The sequence below is a fragment of the Enhydra lutris genome, unplaced genomic scaffold (genome assembly GCF_002288905.1).
Source record: "Enhydra lutris kenyoni isolate GAN:26980312 unplaced genomic scaffold, ASM228890v2 scaffoldscaffold1, whole genome shotgun sequence".
In the NCBI taxonomy this organism is placed as follows: domain Eukaryota; kingdom Metazoa; phylum Chordata; class Mammalia; order Carnivora; family Mustelidae; genus Enhydra; species Enhydra lutris.
This window is the reverse complement of record NW_019154085.1, coordinates 57,280,999-57,303,067: the sequence shown is the minus strand read 5'-3', so window position 1 is coordinate 57,303,067 and position 22,069 is coordinate 57,280,999. Positions and strand designations below refer to the sequence as shown.

General features: G+C 37.8%; 1 protein-coding gene across 4 annotated transcripts in view; it reads right to left on the bottom strand.

The window, feature by feature from the left end:
* Nucleotides 1-20,901, bottom strand: part of LOC111151389 (membrane associated ring-CH-type finger 7) — a 48,185-nt gene extending 27,284 nt beyond the window's left edge. For 3 of the 4 annotated variants that reach the window (XM_022509560.1, XM_022509409.1, XM_022509721.1), the window contains exons 1-2: nt 20,753-20,901; nt 2,918-3,082 (exon numbers count right to left, since the gene is read on the bottom strand). In XM_022509560.1, the coding sequence (XP_022365268.1) occupies nt 2,918-3,070 (153 nt within the window). In that variant the 5' untranslated portion in view covers nt 3,071-3,082; nt 20,753-20,901. Of the gene's footprint in view, nt 1-2,917; nt 3,198-20,752 lie in introns of those variants that run through there. The other variant, XM_022509479.1, reaches the window with a different exon arrangement.
* Between the last annotated feature and the right edge of the window lie 1,168 nt (nt 20,902-22,069).

The following is a 22,069-nucleotide window of genomic DNA, read 5'->3' as shown; positions in this document are numbered from 1 at the left end:
GAGAACCAAAAGATCTTCAGAAAATCAACTGTTCGGAACTTAGAATCTGTATTTTCCCAAAGAAACAATGCTATCCATAAGTCTTAGATTCTTTTTTTTTTTTTTAAAGGTTGTATTTATTTATTTGACAGAGAGAGAGATCACAAGTAGGCAGAGAGAGAGGGGGAAGCAGGCTCCCTGCTGAGCAGAGAGCCCGACGCGGGGCTCGATCCCAGGACCCTGGGATCATGACCTGAGCCGAAGGCAGAGGCTTTAACCCACTGAGCCACCCAGGCGCCCCCGTAAGTCTTAGATTCTTAAACTCAGGTACTTATATACTAATCATGTGACTGAAAGAAACCACTTCTCTTCCCAGATTTCAGATCCTATCTTCAAAATGACACAAGTATTATCCTTAATTAACTAAAATTAAAAGCAAAAAATGTTCCATAAAATATTAAGCACTATATAAAGTATTTCCCTATTATTTAATCCTTAACATAACTGAAATTGAGCATGCCTAGTCCTGACCCTCATTTCTGAAGCTTCAGAGAGAAGGGGAGTGTTATATTGCAAACAGCTGTGAGAAAACAGCGATTTTTTTTTTTTAAATATTCCCTTTGATATTTAAAGTTCTCATTCATTAAACATACATTTTGTTAGTAGTATTAAGAATATTATATAAAACTAAATACATAATATGTAATTTTAATATTCTGACCACATACTACACTATACCTTAAAGATACCTATTTAGGCCAATACAAAGTCGGGAAATAATGATAACAATAGCAATCACAATCATCATTATTATAAACAGACACAACTTACTAAGTTCCAGGCAGAGTTGTTTTAGGTGCTTTAATGTGTTATTTCTTTCAGTAAATCTTAATAAAACCATGTAAAAAGCTGTTACCACCATTTTACAGAAGAAACACAGATATAAAGTAATTTGTGCAAGAACACAGAAGTCTGTTTTTAAATCAAAACTAAAGAGCAAAGCAAGCTAGAAGTAACTGATTTAAGATTGGAAATGTTCCTATAATCCATGAAAAAAAATTGGATGCCATTTAAAGCAACTGAAAAACATTAAGAAAAACTCCAATGCTGATTTATCTTATTAAGAATCAGTAAAAGACATTAAGTGGTTTTTTATGCTTGCACTTGTTTAACTTTCACAGTGAAAACCGAGATTTTTAAAGTAATCTAGGACTTTAAGAAAAAGCTGGACGGAATAGTCTTGAAAATACTTGTCTTTTAAAGTGAATGTCAATAAATTTTCTAAATACAGCTAAGACTTTTAGCAGCTAATATAATTAATTATAATAAAAACAAATGTAGCAGCTAACATTTATATAGTATTTATCATGTGACAGGCACTATTCTCATTCAGTGTAATAATTCATCTAACACTAACAACCTAATACAGAAAATAAGAAAGACTTAATAAAGAAACTTGCCCACATTCACACAGTAAGTAGTGGAACAGGACTCCACTCCAGGCAGTATAGTCTGGTTTCAGAGTCTGCTCCTCACTAAAAAGCTCTGTGAAAAAATTAGAAAAAGATCTGCAGATAAATTTTTTATGGAGACAATATAGGGGGAAAAACCAATCTATGCTCTTAATAAGTCATAATCATGTAACCCAGAACTTTTCTACAGGATATAGTTTCGTGATTCTGTACCTCTGGCAAGTGTCCTTTTGTCAATCAACAGAATTAAAAAAAAAATACATTATCAACCAACATTTAAAATGACTCACTAAACTGGGAAAGGTATGTGCTATGGTGAGTGCTGTGAAGTGTGTAAACCTGGCGATTCACAGACCTGTACCCCTGGGGCTAATAATACATTATATGTTAATAAAAAATTAAAAATTAAAAAAAAAAAAGGACTCAGTAATAGTTCATAGAAAATGAGGAAGTATGTAATATATGCATTTTAGGGAATGTTTTTTCTCTGAATATTTTATAATATGCTTATTACTGCATAGAAACATTTTAAAATGACTGTCACGTAGAATATGACGTTATATACATTTATAAATGCCTAAATGAAAATTCTCACTAAAGGATTCTTAGATTCAAGTTACCTAACATCAGACTTGTCCACATCACATATGATTTAATTAGCTTTTTAGTCAATAATGCAATAACCTGAAATTTGAAAGATGAACAATAGGAATTGCATTAAACCTAGAAATCATGCTTCTGAGATTTATACTGTTTTTTTTTTCTACAACTGTTATGTTTATAACACTAATAAAGCATTTCAAAACCCTAAGTGCTATCAATCCAAAGGAAACGAATATGTAAGAGTAGCTTATGTAGATTATGAATCTGCAAACTCATTAGATTAACCATGAAAATAAAGCCCCAAAGTATGTCTAAACGATTGTTAGTAATACATCTTCACAAAAGACAGTCTGTCAATTTAATAATCACCTGCCACTAAAAGCAAAATATTTGGAAGCCATACTAAAAAAAACCCTTAACAATCATTACTCCACTGCTGCTCTGTACATGCAGAGAAAAAGTCAGATGAGTATGTACAATGTTAAGAAAGGATGCACTTTCTACCCTTTGACCAAGTCATCCACATTGTTTAATGTTGTCAAATTTATACTTAAACTGATAATGTTTTTAAGTAAATGGGTTTCCAAGTCTTTGAAATACAGCATAATGATTTACATTAAGACCACAATGCCTCCTTCATAATTCTGAAGTCCACAAAGACTAAAAACATTGAGTTTTTGCTACTTGGTGTGAATAATCATTCATTTTCCTGTGGATATATTAATGTATTTTATTACAGGATGCCTCAGATCCATCTGAGCGTCTTATTAATTATACTCATTACTTTCCTAAAATCTAAAAACCATGTGGCCCCACATATTTTCAAAGAAACTATGTACATATATTCCAAATTAAGATGTTACCTGATATTCAGAATCCAGTCTAAATGTAGAGTCTCTTGAGTGATAGGTATCATTTAAATTATTCCCTCTGCTTCCAGACATCATCCTAGCACTTAAAGAGGTGGGGGGTTGGACTGAAATTCTTCTTGGAATCCTTGACGGTTTAGAATCCATTCTTGAGGTTTCCTGTGAAATGCAAATTTTGATTAATTGCCTTTGGGAAAACACGCAAACCTTAGATTCTTAATCCTCCTTAATCATTAGCTCGAATCAAGAATTAACCATGCAAATTAACTATATCAGACATGGTGAAATATGAGACTATCAACACCCTGTCTTCTCTAAGGCAGAAGTCTCAAGTCCATCAAAGGCTTCCCACTGCCCATAAAATGAAGCAAACTGATAAAAGAGGGATGAGGAACTGAGATTGTTTCCAAAGCCTGGGCTCTTTTCCCTACTCAATTTTGTCTCTATAGACTCCAACACAAATTTGTTCTTGACTGTCTTGCTATCCTTATCTATTATTAGTGCTTAATACTCATACCATGAGCATTAGCTATACTATTCGCACTCCCCTTATCACAATACACTTTCACAGACTTTGTACATACATGGAAACTCTGTACATTCCCCATTCAATTCCTAGTCATGGTATGAAAACACTAATCATTTTTCTTTGTGTGCTTCTATTCTGTACATACTTTAAGACACTCTAACTTATGCTATAATCTGTTTTATCTCCCTTTCTCAAAAGTGAAAATTTCTAAGTTTTCTTTAATAAACATTCCTCAACCTCGACCAAGAGTCACAATAGCTATGTGTAATCTTTTAAATATACAGGTACCTCCCACTTTTCAAAAGTCCACATTATGCCCTGTCACTTATATGAAAGACCTACATATAGTACCTATTTTTGCTAAGCAAAAGAAATCCAAAGAGAATTTTTGCTTTTATAAAAAGGGAACGGAAAGTGAAAAAACAACATTCAACATTTGTTTTGCAGCACTGAGGCAGTGTATACCCTGAGTAGCAAGTGCCAACACTAACCTCCTTCCCCAGGAACTACACTCCGCATCTCAGCATCAAGCCGCCGTAACTTTAAACTCTGTCTGCAAGCTTCTGTGCTTTATCTCAATGTGTACTGTGTATCCATTAGCACAATGTGGTGTACAGTAACAGAAAAGTCTGAGAGAGGATATTTTTTGGGTCTGGGAAAACTCAAAAGTTTTCCCATATAAACGAATAACTGCTTCTTCACTTTACATCATTCTAGCCCACAAAAGGTTTCAAAGAAATACTATACTTTTGGATAGGGGTGGACACCTGTGTGTATATGAAAGGAATGATATAACATGTACTCTCTTATGTCTGGTTTTATTTGCTCAACGTTGTATTTGTGAGATTCATTTGTATTGTAGCATGTAGCTGTAGTAAGTTCACTCTAACTGGTTTATATAGTATTTCATTGTTATCAATACACATAAATTATTTGTCCATTATATTGCAGATGGACACTGAACTGTTTCCAATTTTAGGCTATTACAAACAGTGCTGCTATGAAGACATTACTTTTATAATAAAAAAACTTTAAATCACAATAATCTCTTCAACTTCTCCCTACCCACTTTCAAGAAGGGTCAAAAATTTCCTTCTTGCTCTGGTAGTGGATGACATTAAAGTAACTACAAACAGATGCACTTATCTGATATGCCACTTAGATAAGGCATATGTTCTTTATTAAAACATTCAAATTTAGCGGCACCTCAGTGGCTGCTCAGTGGCTCAGTCAGTTAGGCATCTGCGTCTTGATTTATGCTCGGGTCATGAACTCAGGATTGTGAGATGGAGCCCTGCATCAGGCCCTGCACTGAGCATGGAGCCTGCTGAGATTCTCTCTGTTCCTCTCCCTCTGTCCCTCCCACCCCAACCATCCACCCCTGCTCTCCACAAAAGAAAAAGGAAAAAATAAAAAAAAAATTCAAATTTAAACATTTAAAGTAAAAATACCTAATCTATTTTTGGCATGGAACCTCATTAACTTGCCAACTTTGGGTCAATCACAACTTTCTACCTTAAAAGTTACTACAAAAGAATTTCCTTTCGTTATGATATTTACTTTAAAAACATGGTATCAGGCAATAACAGAAAAGAGACTGAAGAGAGGGAAAAAACACTAAAACATATGGTCTATATTGCAGCAGGAGATATACAACAAACATGAAAAAGATATAACACAAACTCATTATCAATTACAATTATCCCACTAAAAATGTCCAACTAATGACAAACCACAGTAAAAGTTACAATGAATATGATTAAATCAAAGCAAGCTTATCGAAAAAGGTCTGTTTGGAACTTCCAGTTAAAACATGAGCGATTATCCTTATGTAACTGTTTTGCCCCTTTCCAAAACCCTGATAAAATGATAGGTAATGAATCCAAAGGGGGCCACAGAAGGCAAGAGACTTCAATGTGTATTTGGAAAATCCAAAGTAATAGTAAAGGCACAATAATTAAACAGAGAAGATAAAACACCCTAGGCCCTTAGAGGTAGAAACCAAAAGCAAAGCATTTGGCCTTAGCACACAAAAAAGCAGCATGACCTGAAGGTACCAGATACCACCATAAAAGAGAAGATGCATGGCATTAAAAGTGAGTTGAAATCAAATATGTAGTTCAAACAGTAAACCCCTGAATTCTTCCCCTAGCTTCAGTCTTCCAAAAGTATTTATTCTCTCCAGAATAAGGATTTCAGATGTAATCCATCCCACCCAAGTATATAATCAAATCTGCAGGGCTAAGTGTGAAAAATAAAATCTATATGTTCAATGTTGAGACCTGAGAACTTTTTCCCAGCCCTATTTCTACAATGTTGCCATAAAATGAAGGGATTTTACTCTTGGATCACCAAACAAAAACACGGACAAAGATTTCTGGACACTGGTATTTGGCCTGCTCCCAATTACCAAGCTAGACTGCCACAGGAACACCCCCACAGCAAAGTCTACTAGTCACCAAGAGTTTTCCAATCAGTTTTTTAGGATTTCTTCAAACAGATAAACATTAAGGATTACTAAGTATCCAATCAAATCCTCTGATATGAAAGACCAGGATTCAAAGAAAAAAAAAAAAAAAAAAAAGGAACATAAAGAAAATCTGGGGAAAATAGCTAACTACTGCCCTCAGAGATCAACAGACATCCATTCATAAAATAACAGGGTGCTTAAGAAAACAACTGGAGTATAATAAAGAGCTTGTGGACACTGAAAATGGGATACTCTTTTTAAAAACTGTGATACAATGAGATTCAACATAATTATTGAGAATAAACTGAGGAAACCTCTCAGAAGTAGAAAATACAACTTTAAAATAGAATTAACCAGGGGAATTATCATCTTACTTTAGCCATGGTTAATAGAGAAGAAAGAAAATGGAAAGAAAACTACTAAAGAAATAAAAGAACCTTTCCAGAACTGAAGGATATAAATCTCCACATTGAAAGGGCTCTAGAGAACCCAGCAGGATCAAAGAAAAAAAAGACCAACACTAAGCACAATTTAACATCTTGAAATTTTAGAACACCAAAAATGAGGAGAAGATCTTGCCCTGGCTTCTTAATGACAACTGTAAAAACTCTTAAGACAATGAAGCAATGCCTATAGTACTGAGAAAAATGTTTACCCTTGAATTCCAATCTAACAAATGTGAGGTGGAGAATAGGACACATTTTCAGACATGTAAGATCTTTTAAAAAGATCAAAAAAACAAGACAAATATCAAAGGAAGATAAATGAAGAATATGTCCTATAAAATTGAGAGTATAAAGAATGAAAGAAACAGACATGGAACCCAGGAAACAGTTAAGAAAGAGAAGTCCAGACACAGAACCCAGGAAATAGTTCCAAAGGTAGGTAGGAAGCATAAGATCCAGACAGCAGCAGGACTGAATAATGAAAGCAAAGTTTGGAGGGTGGTTGGGGGAGACTCCTAGGGATACTATTTGGCATATGTGGCAGAGACCATGATACAACTGGGGAAGAAAAATTGCTAAGTACAAAGAACAAATGAAAATTTTCTGTTAGGAAACAGTTATTGTTCAAGAAACAGGGTGTCTGGGTGAAACGTGGGTGAATATTTACTAGTTACAATAATGTAAATATAAGGTATTGAATCAACAATTTTGCTACAAACATGCTATGGGATGGAGATGATTAGGGAAGTAACAACAAGCATGAATAAGGAAAATACGTATGAAAAATCATGAAACAGTATAAACATTCTCTAGAAATGTGAAGGTAAATCCCAGAACAGCTACAAAGTTGAGGGTCAGTACCTTTGGAAAGACACTGGGAATGAAGGGTGGGGCAAAGTACTCCTCTTTTCCTTTTTAAAATATGATGATCAAAAATAAATAAATAAATAAAATATGATGACCGTATCTCCTGGTTTGTGTAGTATCTCCAGAAAAGTCCTAATTTGTGCTCATTATCCCAGGACAATTATTAATAGCCCTTGGGGGCCTGAGTGGCTCAGTGGGTTAAGCCTCTGCCTCTGGCCTCTGGCTCAGGTCATGATCTCAGGGTCCTGGGATGGAGCTCTCTGAGCCTGCTTCCCCTCCCCCTCTCGCTGCCTGCCTCTCTGCCTACTTGCGATCTCTGTCAAAATAAGTAAATAAAATCTTAAAAAAAAAAAAAAAAAAAAAAAAGTGGCCTGGTTTGGATGATAAAGCATACACAGTTGCCTAACATAAATCTTTTCTACCTTCTAGCCTTTTTTTTTTTTTTAAAGACTGATTTATTTTAGAGAAAGAGAGCAAGCAAGCGGGGTTGGGGCAGAGGGAAAATCCCAAAGGGGACTCCCCACTGAGCACAGAGCCAAATGCAGGGCTCGATCCCAAGATCCTTAGGTCAGGACCTGACTGAAAATCAATAGTCAGCCACCTAAACTACAAGCCATCCAGTCACCCTTATCTTCAGCTTTTAATTTTTCTTATTTTTTAAAAATTTTATTTTAAAGGCTTTTATTTATTTGACAGAAAGAGAGCACAAGTAGGCAGAGCTACAGGCATAGGGAGAGGAAGAAGCAGGGAGCCCAACGAGGGGCTTGATCCCAGGACCCTGGGATCATGACCTGAGCAGAAGGCATTTGTTTAACAGACTGAGCCACCCAGGAACCCCCCACCCCCGCCAGTCATCTTCAGCTTTTTATAAATCATTTATACTACATCCATACAGGATTTCATTGTAAAGAAATAATTACGAATTGGACATTCAAAGAAGGTATACATCAGTAATAAGAATATCAATGGTTAAATACTGACATGCAAAAACCCATAAATGATTCAACAAGTAGCAGGTTTACCATTTTATTAAGATGGCTATAAAAATACTAAATAAAGGATGGTAAAAAAAAATACTAAACAAGGGACAATTTGTGATGAGGGTATTAACAGAAAGACAAAATGTTTTTTAAGAGGTACAGGCCTAGAGATGGTTCTATAACAATTATGCTTCTTAATCATACCTTGTAGTTTACTTTGTATTTATACTCAATTTTTACTTGCACACTTACTTGCAGAATGAAACTAACCTAGTAGGAAATCTGCTCAAAATAATCTCTTGTGAGAAGGCAAAGAGGCAGAGTCCTCTGAGATATAGAATTTATACTCTATGAAACTATTTTTGGAAACTCCTCTACATAAACTGATTGAATTCTGACAATGTAGGTGTTACCAGAAAACTTATATAATTTGGTTGCATAAGTTGTAGGTCAAAAGCACAAAAAACTGTAGAAAAAAAAAAAATGTGCAGTCCTTGAAAGACTGCTACCAGACTTACAGAGTACTATGGAGGCATCTTTTCAAGCCTGCACGTTTAGTGTGTGCTAGGCACATTAATACTGAACATGAGGAGATGAGAGGACAGTGCTGAATGTAAACACTGAGATAATGACTAGGAAAATATTGTAGTCAGGCAGCGAACAAACAAACCACACAAATAACCATGTAACTTAAATCGTTCTAAGTGCTGTAAAAGAAAGGTATAAGAACTATCAGAAAAAGGTATTTGAAGCTTAATACTTTTAACCAAGACTTAAAGAGTACAGTACAAAACAGTTCCTAAGTAATCTTTCCTCAATGGTTAGTATAATAGTCTCTTTGTTTTTCTAACACTGTATGCCTTTAAATCTAAAGTTCTTAAGATTTGATTCTTGAGTTAGACAGCTATTTGGTAATTAGATGTAACTGGCTGGCTTCATAGGTATGTGACATATGTAGGACAAGACCCTGGACTTGACTGAAAGCTCACTCCTGACATCTTGAAATTCTTGGTAATTTCATCCTTGAACTTGTGGTTTATTTTTAAATTTTTGTTATTTTGGGAGTCAGGGGGGAAGGGAGAGGGAGAGCAAGAATCTTAAGTAGCCTCCATACTCAACTCATGAGTCGAAACCAAGAGTTGGATGCTTAACCAACAGAGCCACGTACGCACTCTTGCACTTGTGTTTTGTAAGTCACATAGGACAGTGCAACATGAGCTTGAGCAGAAGGGATTATGGGACTGTCTGCCATGCCTTCTCACTGAAGTTGTATACAGCATTCATGATTGCTGTGAAATTTCTACACCATTTGTATTCTCTTTAAGCCTCATGCATCAGGGGTCCACCTGATGGAATTAGGTGTTCTTGTTCCTTATCAACATATCTGAGTAAACTGAGGCACTGGTGGCTCCCAGGGGCTGATTTTCCATTCTTCAGACTTGGTTTGAATGTGAGAAGAAGAAAATGAGCTACAAAAATCTTTTGATCAATCTTTGAGACTTCCAGTGAACTTTTCAGCTTTGGAAATGAGGTCACTTGGGTAAAAAGTCTCTGGAGCAGATATTTAACTACTAGTTTACCTAAGTGGTTGTGATTTTTATCCTGCCTGTTAAGAATGCCTTCCTCACCTTGAGGCATTTTAATAATGACTGTCATAAGCAACAGGAATGGAAAAGAGATATTCATACCAACTCTACAATTCATGTAGTCTGTTCATCTCATAAACCTGTGACTTGTTACCTACTAGGAAAACTGGCACTTCTTCCCCGCCTAAAGATAATTTCATTCTACTGGGCTTCCTGAAAATCTCTGAAGCACTCTTTAAAACAAGTTCATGGGGGCTGCCTGGGTGGCTCAGTGGGTTAAGCCTCTGCCTTCAGCTCAGGTCATGATCTCAGGGTCCTGGGATCGAGTCCCACATCAGGCTCTCTGCTAGGCAGGAAGCCTGCCTCCTCCTCTCTCTCTATTTGTGATCTCTCTCTCTCTCTGTCAAATAAATAAAATCTTGAGGGGAAAAAAAAAAAAACAACCAAGTTCATGTTTTCCAGTGACCTGCTGAATATGATAAAGGATCTTTAGACAAAAAAAAGTGTTCTACCTATAAACAGCACAATTCAAATCTATACTATGGAAATAATTTTGCCTTAAGCCTCCTCTCAGTTCAGATAAAAAGCCTAAAGGAATTCTATATCATCAACTGACATGTAAAATTCTATAATTCTGTGCCTGATGTTATCTGCAATTATTAATATCTCATAATCACATATTAAATGCAACTGAAAAACTATCACAACTTATACTGGAATACAAACAAATTAAAGCTGAATTTTACAATGCTTTCAGGAAGATTTTACTTGGATACCAGGGCTACTGTGGGTAAACCAACATAGTCTGAACTCACATTTTCATCTTTTTTATTTCATCCTACTAGCAATGATGTCATGTCCAATCAAACTTTTTTTCCTAGTACTTACCTATAGAAAAAATCTAAATTCTTTGGCCCAGCATCCAAAACTCTAACCTACTGTTTCCACCTAATTACCACCAAAAAAACCCAAAAACAACAAGAACAAGAACAAAAAAATAAAAACAAAACTTTTAAAAGTTACTGAGTACTTTCAATATACCAGGTGGGGTGCTAAATTCTAGAAATATAATAATAAAACCTATCTCCTGAAACTCGTATTTCAGGGGTAGAGGGAGTGAAATAAAAATAAGCAAGTATGTAAGTAACTGTGATACAAATAACAGAGATAAACAAAATGCTATGAAAAAGAACCTGAAGTTCTTGATAGCAGATTACTCAAAGCAATCCTTCCTCAAAACAATGAAAAATGTTGGATTAAAATATAAAGAGCATCCTCTTAAAAGCAATGAAGGCTTAATGACAATAAAGAATTACTAGGTCAGGGGACACCTGGGTGGCTCAGTTGGTTAAGCGGCTGCCTTCGGCTCAGGTCAGGATCTCAGCGTCCTGGGATCGAGTCCCACATCGGGCTCCTTGCTCCGCGGGGAGCCTGCTTCTCCCTCTGCCTCTGCCTACCACTCTGTCTGCCTGTGCTCATGCTCTCTCTCTCTAACAAATAAATAAATAAAATCTTAAAAAAAAAAAAAGAATTACTAGGTCAGTAATGAAGGGAAACAGGATTCTAAGAGATATGAAAATTCAAAAGCCACTTCTGCCCTGGAAGCACTTGTAATTTCTAGAAAGTTTAAATTTCAATTTTACCAGTCTTGCATAAGAAATCAAAGTCCAAGACATGCATAAGGCATGGCTATGTGCATACTGATTTTTACTAGTCTCCCAACTTTGCTTGAGTATTTTCAAGCAAAACAAAACAAACAAAAATTGGGCTTAAATATTCCCCTCTCTGCTTAATGCATAGAAAAATATAAGAGAACATCACTCTAACTCCTAACATAACAACGGTAAGCCAGATAATCTATTAAATCACTTTTCTCGAGTCCACCAGGGTGGAGGCTACTAGGCAACAGATGAGTTGAACAACAAAGAACGGTAAGCCCCTCCACAAGAAGAAATAAAACAAAGGTGGTCACAGAAAGGCTGATAAGAAACAGCCAAAACTGATCAAATTCTTAAATACCGAAAGGTAAATATTTGCTAGTGTGAGACAGTTTAGGAACTCTGGGAGCCTCGACACAAGGTTGAGTCTTTTCCAAAGGCCTCCATTGAGAACTCGTAAGAAAGAATGAGGACAAACAGAAGAGCTGAAAACTTCATTCTCTATAGTATGATCATGCAGGGCCTGCCTATGCTTAAGAAAAGGGCTGAAAACTTCATTCTCTATAGTATGATCATGCAGGGCCTGCCTATGCTTAAGAAAAGGGAACTTGATGGGGCACCTGGGTAGCTCAGTGGGTTAAAGCCTCTGCCTTTGGCTCAGGTCATGATCTCAGGGTCCTGGGATCGAGCCCCACATCGGGCTCTCTGCTCAGCGGGGAGCCTGTTTCCCCCCCCCCTCTCTCTGCCGGCCTCTCTGCCTCCTTGTGATCTCTCTCTCCGTCAAATAAATAAATAAAATCTTTAAAAAAAAAAAAAAAAAGAAAGAAAGAAAGAAAAGGGAACTTGAAGAAGGTTAGCCATGCTCCAGAACCTGCAAGAGTACAAGGTGGGATTGGCTGTGGTAGGAAAGAAGGTATGAAATCCACTTCCAGCACAGACTCTACACTAATACAAGGCAAAGGTCTGTGGCCACTGAGGAAGGGCTATCAATGCTTGCCCAAGATCTTCCATCAATACAAGGCAGAGATTAGCTGCTTTTGGGGTGCAGGGGGGAGCGGGGGGATGGCAGGGGACTGCATGCACTCTGGACTCCCAAGAGGCAGGTAGAAGAACAGAAATTTGAGACAGCCTCACCTCTGAGGACCAGGCACAGAGAGCCATCCTAAGACCAGAGAAAGATATACAGAACTGAGAACACCCCCTTTTACTATGAGCTTTTGCTTCAAATAAGAAACAAAGACAGCCTACTGCTGAGGAAGTTACAACAGCCAGGGGGAGAGAGAGAGACAAAAACCCTTATCGTACAGATGCGCAGGGCCCGCAGGAAGTTGAGGATAGTAAAAGAATACTACTGTAAGACATCCTCCAGTACCCCAGCCTCACACTAAGCACTAAGTAATGGCAGTCTAACTCTGAAGGTAAAGTGATGATAAAGTTTAAGCCTGGCTCAACTACAGATGAAACCAACTCAACCCATCACAGTAACAATTTGAAAGAAGCAGAGTATGAGTATATCCAGGCTTAAATATTATTTATCTCAGCCTCTACTTTTTTTTTTTTAAACTAACCAAAAATTATCAGACACACAAAAATATAAGGAAAAAAATGAACCCACTGCCAAGAGACAAGTCAACAAAACTACATAAATATGGCCCCAATGTTAGCAAAATGGAAAATTGACCCATTTAACAATAAAGTAAGCAAAACTGAAGAACTAGGGAAAATAAGCTAAAAGGAAAATTATCCAGAATGAAGCATGGAAGAACAGATGGCAATAAATACAGAAGGGAGGGCTTAAGAGACACTGAGAGAAGAATAAGGAAGTCTACTGTACATTTAGTTGGATTTAGAGAAGGAAAGGACCAGGGCAGAGAAAAAAATTGAAGAGATACAGCCTGAATTTTTTTTCAAAACCAACAAAAGGATCAGAGTTAGAAAGCCCAACTAAAATAAAAGAGAATTAGCAATTACACCAATTTCTACATCAGATACACCACTGTATTTATTTTATTTTTTCCTGTTTCTTAATCCTATGAAAATTTTATTTATAAACAACAAAAACCTGAAAATGCCATGGGAGCACTGACTGGGAATAGCCAAAGTTCCAGATGCAAGACTTCAGGGGAAGTAACATCTGAGATGACCTTTGAAGAATAAAAATAGAAAAAGGAATAAGGCATAAACTTGCTAAAGCATGTTAAAGAACTGGAAAAAAGAAAACAATCGGAGTGTCAGAGTAAAACTGAAGGCATAGAAGGGGAGAGAGAAACAGAAACGTTTCTGAAGGGAATGAATACATAAAATAAGACCCATATTATAAAGGCAATCTCGGGTCCTTTGCTCAGGAGTTTATACTTTAACAAGGCAATGGTTCTGAAGCTTTTACCACCACTAATTTGTATATTATTTTTTTCCTTTAGGACCCCAGAAATAATATTCCTGACAGTGTTTTCGAAAATGAAACATTTATCTATTTTTGCCTAACCTTAATAACAGATTCATATACATATTCCTGCATCTCTTAGAATACATAAAGTTAGTAACTAATTTTAACTATCTTTGTGGAATAATGGGGAACAACCTAATGTTACAGGCTATAGGCTCAGAAACTACTCAGATTTTGAGATACCAACAGCTAAAAACAAAGAAAAAAATCCCGAGTTTGTCCCCAATTAAGGACAGGTTATTAGGAAGAAATATACTGGCTCTGAGGCAAATTAATGAGGTTCCAAAAGTAAACAGAAAGCAGATTCTGGGTGGTTCAGTAGGTTAAGCGTCTGCCTTCCGCTCAGGTCATAATCCCAGCATTCTGGGATAGAGTTCTGCATAGGGATCGCTGCTCAGCAGGGAGCCTGCTTTTTCTGCCTCTCCCTTACACCCCCCCCCCCACCGTCTCTGACAAACAAAAAAAAAAAATTAAAAAAAAAAAAGGAAAGAAAGAATGCAGATTCAATACGTCAAATAAAAAAGAATTCTATGGGGGTGCGGAGGAATTATTCAGAATACTGATGAAAACCAAACATTTTTTCTTTTTTGGCAGGGAAATCACAGAGTAGAACACAGAGAAGCATGAGTTTTAAAGAAACAAACAGTCTGAAGTACACAGAAGAGGCCTAGAAGCATGGTGGAAACCGTTTTGAAAACAGAGAGCAAGCTGAGGTGATAATGCATTTTCAATCACTTACATTATCTACCCATACACCTATGCTACCTCCATGCCTTCTGATTTCACTGTCCCTTTCTGTATGGTCAGCCTAAGGAGGTCACTCTCCACTGATTATGCCTAATGAGTAGATCTGGGGCACTATGAAAAAGTGAACTGAAAAGCTTCAGGCAGTATAAGGAAATGCTTAAGACTAAAGGAGTTCTACATATTTCCCTACATAACAGTAAAGCTTTCTTCGGGCACTACCACAGATTAAGAAGTATGACTTGGATTTTTGGTTACCAAATTTAAAAAGCTTATTAATTCCTAAGATCAGAAAAATGACAACACAATATTAAGTTTTTTGCTAATTCTGCTTATTAGGGGATCTCTCAAACAACGTGTATCCTTTCCCGTTACTCTCTAGACCACTCTCTTCCATTAAACAGTGTTGTTCAGGATCTGTCAAGAATCACACAGTATTCATAAACCAAATAACCAGACTAACAAAAAAGGCCCCAGGCCCATCTACAGTAACAAATAGTATGGCCCACACTTAAGACTTTTCCTTTAATTAATTAATTTAATTAACAGAAATAAATATGAAACTGAGGCCAGGAAAGATAAATTAAGCATTGCACAATTTTTAGCACACCAGCCCATTTCTACCTGCAAAACTGACAGTTAAGAATGCAAGCTATGAGATCTGTCCTTTACTTGGTATGACTCTAGGCTTAATTTCTCTAATATCTATTCACCTACAAGATGGGTGATAATGACAGTACCAACTTCAAAGGTGTATTATGAACTTTGCTGGCACACAGTACTGTATTCAGGAAATACTCGCTACTATTAAGCAATGCTATCACCATTAAAGATTTTCATACAGTTTAGTACATTGTCTTGCTGGGCCTGGGTGGCTCGGTCAGTTAAGCATTCCACTCTTGATTTCAGCTTGGGTGATGATCACAGGGTCGTGGGATTGAACCTGACATAGGGCTCTGCACTAAGCACAGAGTTGGCTTGTCCCTCTCCCTCTGTTCCCTCACCTTCCCATCCCTGCGCTCTCTCCCTCCCTAAAATAAATATTTTTAAAAATTGTCTTTAACACACAGTAAAAAGATTTTTTAAAGTCATTCAGATTTATTATGGGAGGATTATTATCTAAAAAAATACCTTGCCTATTTAAGTGTATGAAAAAAATTGGGAAAAATAAGCATTATTAATATTTTATTATCTCTGGTTGGGTTTTGTTTTCTGCTTTATATTCAGTTTTCCAAAATTTCTTTAATGTACTTGGTGTTCCTTTTTTTTTTTTTTTTAAAGATTTTATTTATTTATTCGACAGACAAAGACCACAAGTAGGCAGAGAGGCAGGCAGAGAGAGGAGGAAGCAGGCTCCCTGCGGAGCAGAGAGCCCACTGCAGGGCTTGATCCCAGGACGCTGGGATCATGACCTAAGCCGAAAGCAGAGGCTTTAACCCACTGAGCCACCCAGGTGCCCCTGGTCTTTCTTTTATAATTAAGGGAAACAGTTATTTGCAAGTGAAAAGACATGTTTTCTCAATAACTTCTAATAAAATCTATAAAGAACTTCTAATAAGTCCCTAAATTGCAGTACTACTGGTCTACCCTCTTTAGTATCCACATACCACAAAAGAAATAAATATTAAACAAAGAGGTACTATTCTAGTAAATATTAAGTAGGTTAAAATCACTCACAAAAATGTTTCAAATACCCAAGTATGCCTTAAAAAATTTACTATAAAAAATTTCAAAAATATGCTAGAAACAGTAATAAACCTCCATGTACCAATCGACAGTCTCCAACAATTATCAACATCTGACCTATCTTATAATCTATTTTATCATCCTCCATTTTAAAGCAAATCCCAATCAGGACATCTGTAAGACTGCCTGTACTAAAAACTGTTCTAAGCAACTTGTGGTAAATTACAAAACAGGGCTCCAAATTTCTCCCATCCAAGTACACATACCTCTTTATACTGTGATGTGGCTGGAGGTAAAATCTTACTTTTCCCCACCCCTTGAATATGGGCTAGTCTTGTGACATTTACTTTGACTAAGAGAATGAAGTTTTAAGTGACATTGTACGATCTGAAAGGCTGTAAAAGTCTTATAACTTCCACTTTCACTCTCTTGGAATGCTGTCTTGGGACCCATGTGTCATTAGGCCACATGGAGTAAAGCCTAAATGTCAACCAATACCAACAATCAGACATGTGAGTAACACTATCTTGGACTTTCCAGTCTGAGAAATCCTACAGATGAATGCTGGTCCATGGGTGAACCCTGGCAAAACCAACAGAACTGATTAACAGGTACACAGAATTGTAATAGTAAACAGCAGTTTTGATCCACTAGGTTTTGAGGTGGTTTCCTATGAAGCAATAAAGTTTCATAACTCATCCTAGTTTTAATTTTTCTACAAAGTATCTTTAAGTACCCAGTTTCTATGAAAAATCGGATTCTATTTCAGAATTTGTCAAACATCTAAGGGAGTTGAAGTTAGTGAATTATCAAGAGCACAATACTACTATACAATAAATTCATGGCATGAAAGGCCAGAGTTACCACACAAAATACTTATGTATTCTAATAGCCACTAGTCTTTCAGAATTGTAAACATAATTCCATTATTTACCTCTATTTGGTATAGCCTTTTCTTTAAAAAATCTGCTTCTGGAGGAAAAAACAGATATATACTTAAATGGGAAATGCGAGTGTTTTATTGATCCTAGTGAATATGGAGATGTGGAAGCTATGTTAGAAGACAGAAAGTCTTCTTAAAAACTGCCTCTGCATTTTTGTTTCTTTTTTATTTTAAAGATTTTATGTATTTGACAGAGATCACAAGTAGGCTGAGAGGCTGGGGGATTGGAAAGGAAGCAGGCTCCCCGCTGAGCAGAGAGCCCAATGTAGGGCTCAATCCCAGGACCCTGGGATCATGATCTGAGCTGAAGGCAGAGGCTTTAACCCACTGAGCCACCCAGGAGCCCCAAGCCTCTGCATTTTTAGATGACAGATACTTAAAACAAAGATATACCCATGCCTGAAATAATAATCAGAAAAAGGTTTAATGTCTTCACGAGAAAATATGACTATTAAGTCTATGCTACTTTATAAGACAATCTGTTCTCATCTGAAGTATACTTAATCTGTAAATGTCAAGTTTCAATCTTCATTCAGAGTGGACACCATGTTAGAGTTTTTTTTTTTTTTTGGAAGGGGAGAAACACTTTACACTGAAGTGCAAAGATCCTAATAAAAGGTGAGAACCTAGCTTTTAAGGTTCAAAATTTGCCCTCTTCTAAACCTGTTGACAAAACTGGGTGTAGAGCAGTAGGTGATTTCAAAACCAGATGTTCAACATGTAGTTTAACTGGTAGAGCCACAAAGAAATGTATTTGAGAGCAAGAAAAACCAGTTTTGACCACATGAGTTCAGACCAGAATAGAAAAGTTAAGATCAATGAAAATTAAACCCCAGCCACGCTCAAATTAGAATTTTGTACCCACCCTTGGGTTCACCTTACTATTAGCAATTGTATTAAAGATAGAGTCTCTATAAAAATAACAAATCATTACAACAGAATTTTGCTTTAGTGATTTAAAATAGATCTTACAAGTAATTCAAAATCTATATTTATTTTATGTTGTAATTCTAATGTGATCAGTTAATTCTGTTAAATTTAAGAGTTAAAACATTCACTAGTTAAGTTAAATTTGTTGCTTAAAAAAGTAAGGTTTAACGCATTTCAGTCTGCATTCCACTTATGCATTTCCCATTGTTCTTCATTACTGGCACTTAATTATCTGCAGTAACAGAAGGATGCTGTCAGTAAAGATAATCTAAAAATCTTTTTTATTGGGCTTAGAGACACAATAACTCTCCATTCCCACAGCATAGAGCACTTTCTGAAACAGTAGGTCTTTCATGTCACCTTCTAATTTGTTGCAGTTATGGGAACAAATTGTCCATTCCTAAAACAAAATACCATACCATGACTTTGCAGTTTCCTATCAAACTGCTAGTCACCTTAACATCTCAGTTCAAGCAATACTTCCTGTAAAAAATTTCCCCAAAGATTGAACCTTTGTTCAATTTTTGTGCTCCCACAGTACTACTATATTCTTACACTGTGATAATAACAGTAGTTGTTTATACATTAGTCTCATGACTGAACTGTGAGTTGTGGAAGGCAGATGTTGTGTCAAGCGCATTCATGTAACATGAAGCCTTGGTCTAGTAGCCAGAATACAATGAATAACAAATTATCAAAAAATGTTTCACATAATTTGATAATTCTGCACTATTATTTTCCTAAAATATTAAAACATGGGCAACTCCTAAACATACAGAAGATGAAGAGTTGTGTGAAATGGATATGGAGCTCATTAAACATTGGCTGTATGAGAGCCATGGATGACGTGTCAGTTGATTATCTGACATCTTCATGTAGAACATAGGTGTATGTCTATATAAGGGAATCTCTGTGCTTTATCTTGGACAATAAGCTCTCTTGCCAGTGCTGCAAAAGAGTAATCACCTGTATTTAAGTCAGTAGGAATTTTTAATCATTCTTATTCAAGACATCTGACCCCGCATGCAACTTTGGAAAAAAATCAAGACCATGCATACCCACAAGCTTACATCTGTGGCATAAATTTACAGCAAAGGAAAAGTTTTAAAAGTTCTTATCTAAAAACATTTGTAGTATGGAACTTACATTATTGGAGGGAAGGGGTACCACAGGCAGAGTAAAATTTTAAGGTTATTCTGACCAGAATATGAACAACTGGACTTCAGGTATCAATTCCAATTGTTTTATATCCATTAAAAATTCATTACCAGAGCATTACTTCCCCTAGGTGTTCCACTACTATCAGCTACCTCACCTAATCTAATTCCCACCTCAACTCAAGGAAAAGTGCTATGTTTCTAAGAAAACACAGGTTAAATAATTATGGCAAAATTAAGACCCAAACCCAGATCTTCTGACTCTAAATCCCTCAGACACAACTGTTTCACAAGAGGCTGTAGAGCTGTAAATGAAATACTGATCCTCATTCCTGAAACAAAATGTTTGTCCTCTTGAAAAATCTAGTTACACCATGCGTTTCCCTTGTTAACAAAAGTATACTGTTTGGTTTTTAAGTCAAAAATTCATTTTTAACCTTACCTTAGCTCTTGACAGAAAAGTGAGAAAGGAGTTCGGGGAAGTTTAAAATAATTTACAAAAAAAAAAAAAACCTAAAAAGTCCTACAAAATTAAAAAAAAAAAAAACTTACTAAATTCAATTTCACTTTGGCACATTTACTCCCAGTAGTGCCAAACGACACTAGTGGTGACGAATCCACTACCGGGACAGATTTTCCCCATTTACTACTATCTACATGTGCACGTAGAAAAAAAAAATAATTGTAATATTTTATGGTGCTTCTCCGTACGTGTTCATCTTCACTACGCAGTTCCATCAAAATGAGAGAATATCTACAACTGATGCCTTCCAGATTTTCACTTCTTAGGCCAACAGGTCCGTTTTATATATATATACCACCAACCATTTCAATTTGAAGGACATACAATTTCCCACGACACAAAACTCCCAAAGTAACACGATAGTCAAGAAATGGAGCGATCAATGACCAAATCTTCACCGCAACTTAAGGGCTGGCAAAGTCCCTTCAACTGGAGACCGAGTTGGCGGAGTCCCAACCCTCCCCGCCCTCCACACGGCGCTCACTAAATACCTCACTCGTGACACTCCCGGCCCGCAGGGTTCCGGAGGATCCTCCTTACCCCCATCCAAGAGGAGGCCGCCAAAGGCCAAAGCAATACCCAAGCCCCTTGCCCTCGCCGACCACACGTTCATCAGGAAGACGTACAATCTGCCCCTCTACCCGTCACAAACTCCACCACGAGACGAAAAGGCCACCGGTCGAGGCCTGCGCCCGGCCGCCCTCCGTAACCGCGGCGCCGATCACGCTCCTCCGCCCCAACTAAAGACGAGGGAAGCAGCCTCCACGTCCCCAGGCCTGCACTTCGTTTCCTCCCCTCCCCCACGCGGCCTTGGTTAGAACCAACTCCCCCAGAGGGAGAAGCCCGGGCGCCGCAGCTTATTACCCCTGCTCCCGAGCTGGCACTGTACAGGGCGCGTCCTGCTCGAAGCGACCACCGCCTTCTTCCTCGGAGATCAAGGCCCCTAAATAAACCAGGGCACTCCGCAGAGAAGCACAATGGCGCCCGCCCCTCGCCCGGATCCGGCGCAGAACCGGCCGCCACCGTTGAAAGCCCCTCCCTTCTTCTCCCCCGCCCCCAACTTCACAGGCTCCGCCGACTTCTCGCGAGAGGGGCGGTGCTGCGGGGACCCGAGAGCTGCGGGCGGGCTCGACGTACCCTACCGCGGGGTGGTGCTCTGACTGCGGCAACCGTTGAAGGGCTGCCCCCCGGGGAGGCAGCGAGGCGCCACTGGTAAGCAGCTGCGGCGGGTAGGCTGGCGGGCTGGCGGCTGGGCCAGTGAGGGTGCGGACGCCGGGAGCTGGGCGCTAGAGGCCTGTCCCTGGTTGGCCGCCCTCGCCTGGTTGGCGAGAGGTTCTGGTCCAGCCCTACCGCTCCCAGGCGCCCGAGTCCCCGCTACAGGCTCTTGCCCCCTCCCGCAAAGCTGCAGGACCCACTGCTTGAAGTACCGCCCAGCTATTTTTTTCTTTTTCTTTTCTTTTTCTTTTTCTTTTTTTTTTTTTTTTTGGCTCTTGGTAAGTGGCGCCGCGAATGTTTATTGACTTAAGCACTGCTTCATCCGACCTCCCCTCCTCCCGCTCCCTTCCTGCCCTGCTTGTGGTCTGCGAGCCCTCCCCTTTCAGGGTAGGAGCAGGTTTCTCCGGGACCGTTCCTTGGTGGTCATTAAGTCTTGGTGGTGGTGTACTTTTGCAGTTATGTCTTTTAAAATCCTGGTACCTATCTTTGATAGTGTAGCTACAGATTTTGCAGTAAAAATTCACTTGGAAGAAAATTGTGAGGTAAATGGTCTGGTTAAAATTAGGCGAAACTTCCAAAAACCTCCAAGTGTGGTAAACTTAATATATAAAGGATTAGTAAAAAAAGGGAGTAAGAGAAGAAAGCCACAATTTATGTGGGTTTAGATATTACGTGGATTCAGGTGATATTGTGCGTATTTTGAATAATTTATCAAACGTAAAGTTCTTTACCGGTAAAGATAAGTTATTGAAACTTGTAGGCTTACTCAGGGCACCTGATTTTTTAAAGTGACTTATTTTATTAGGTTTTAAGCAATGCATTGCATTCAAGTAATTCTAATTAATGACGTAGGAGTTTTATATGTTTTTTTTGTTTGTTTGTTTGTTTTTGTCATTTCATCTGAAGGGAATGCACTATCACTTATCCCATTTCACTCTGGGAGACTAACAGATTGTCCATGCTTCA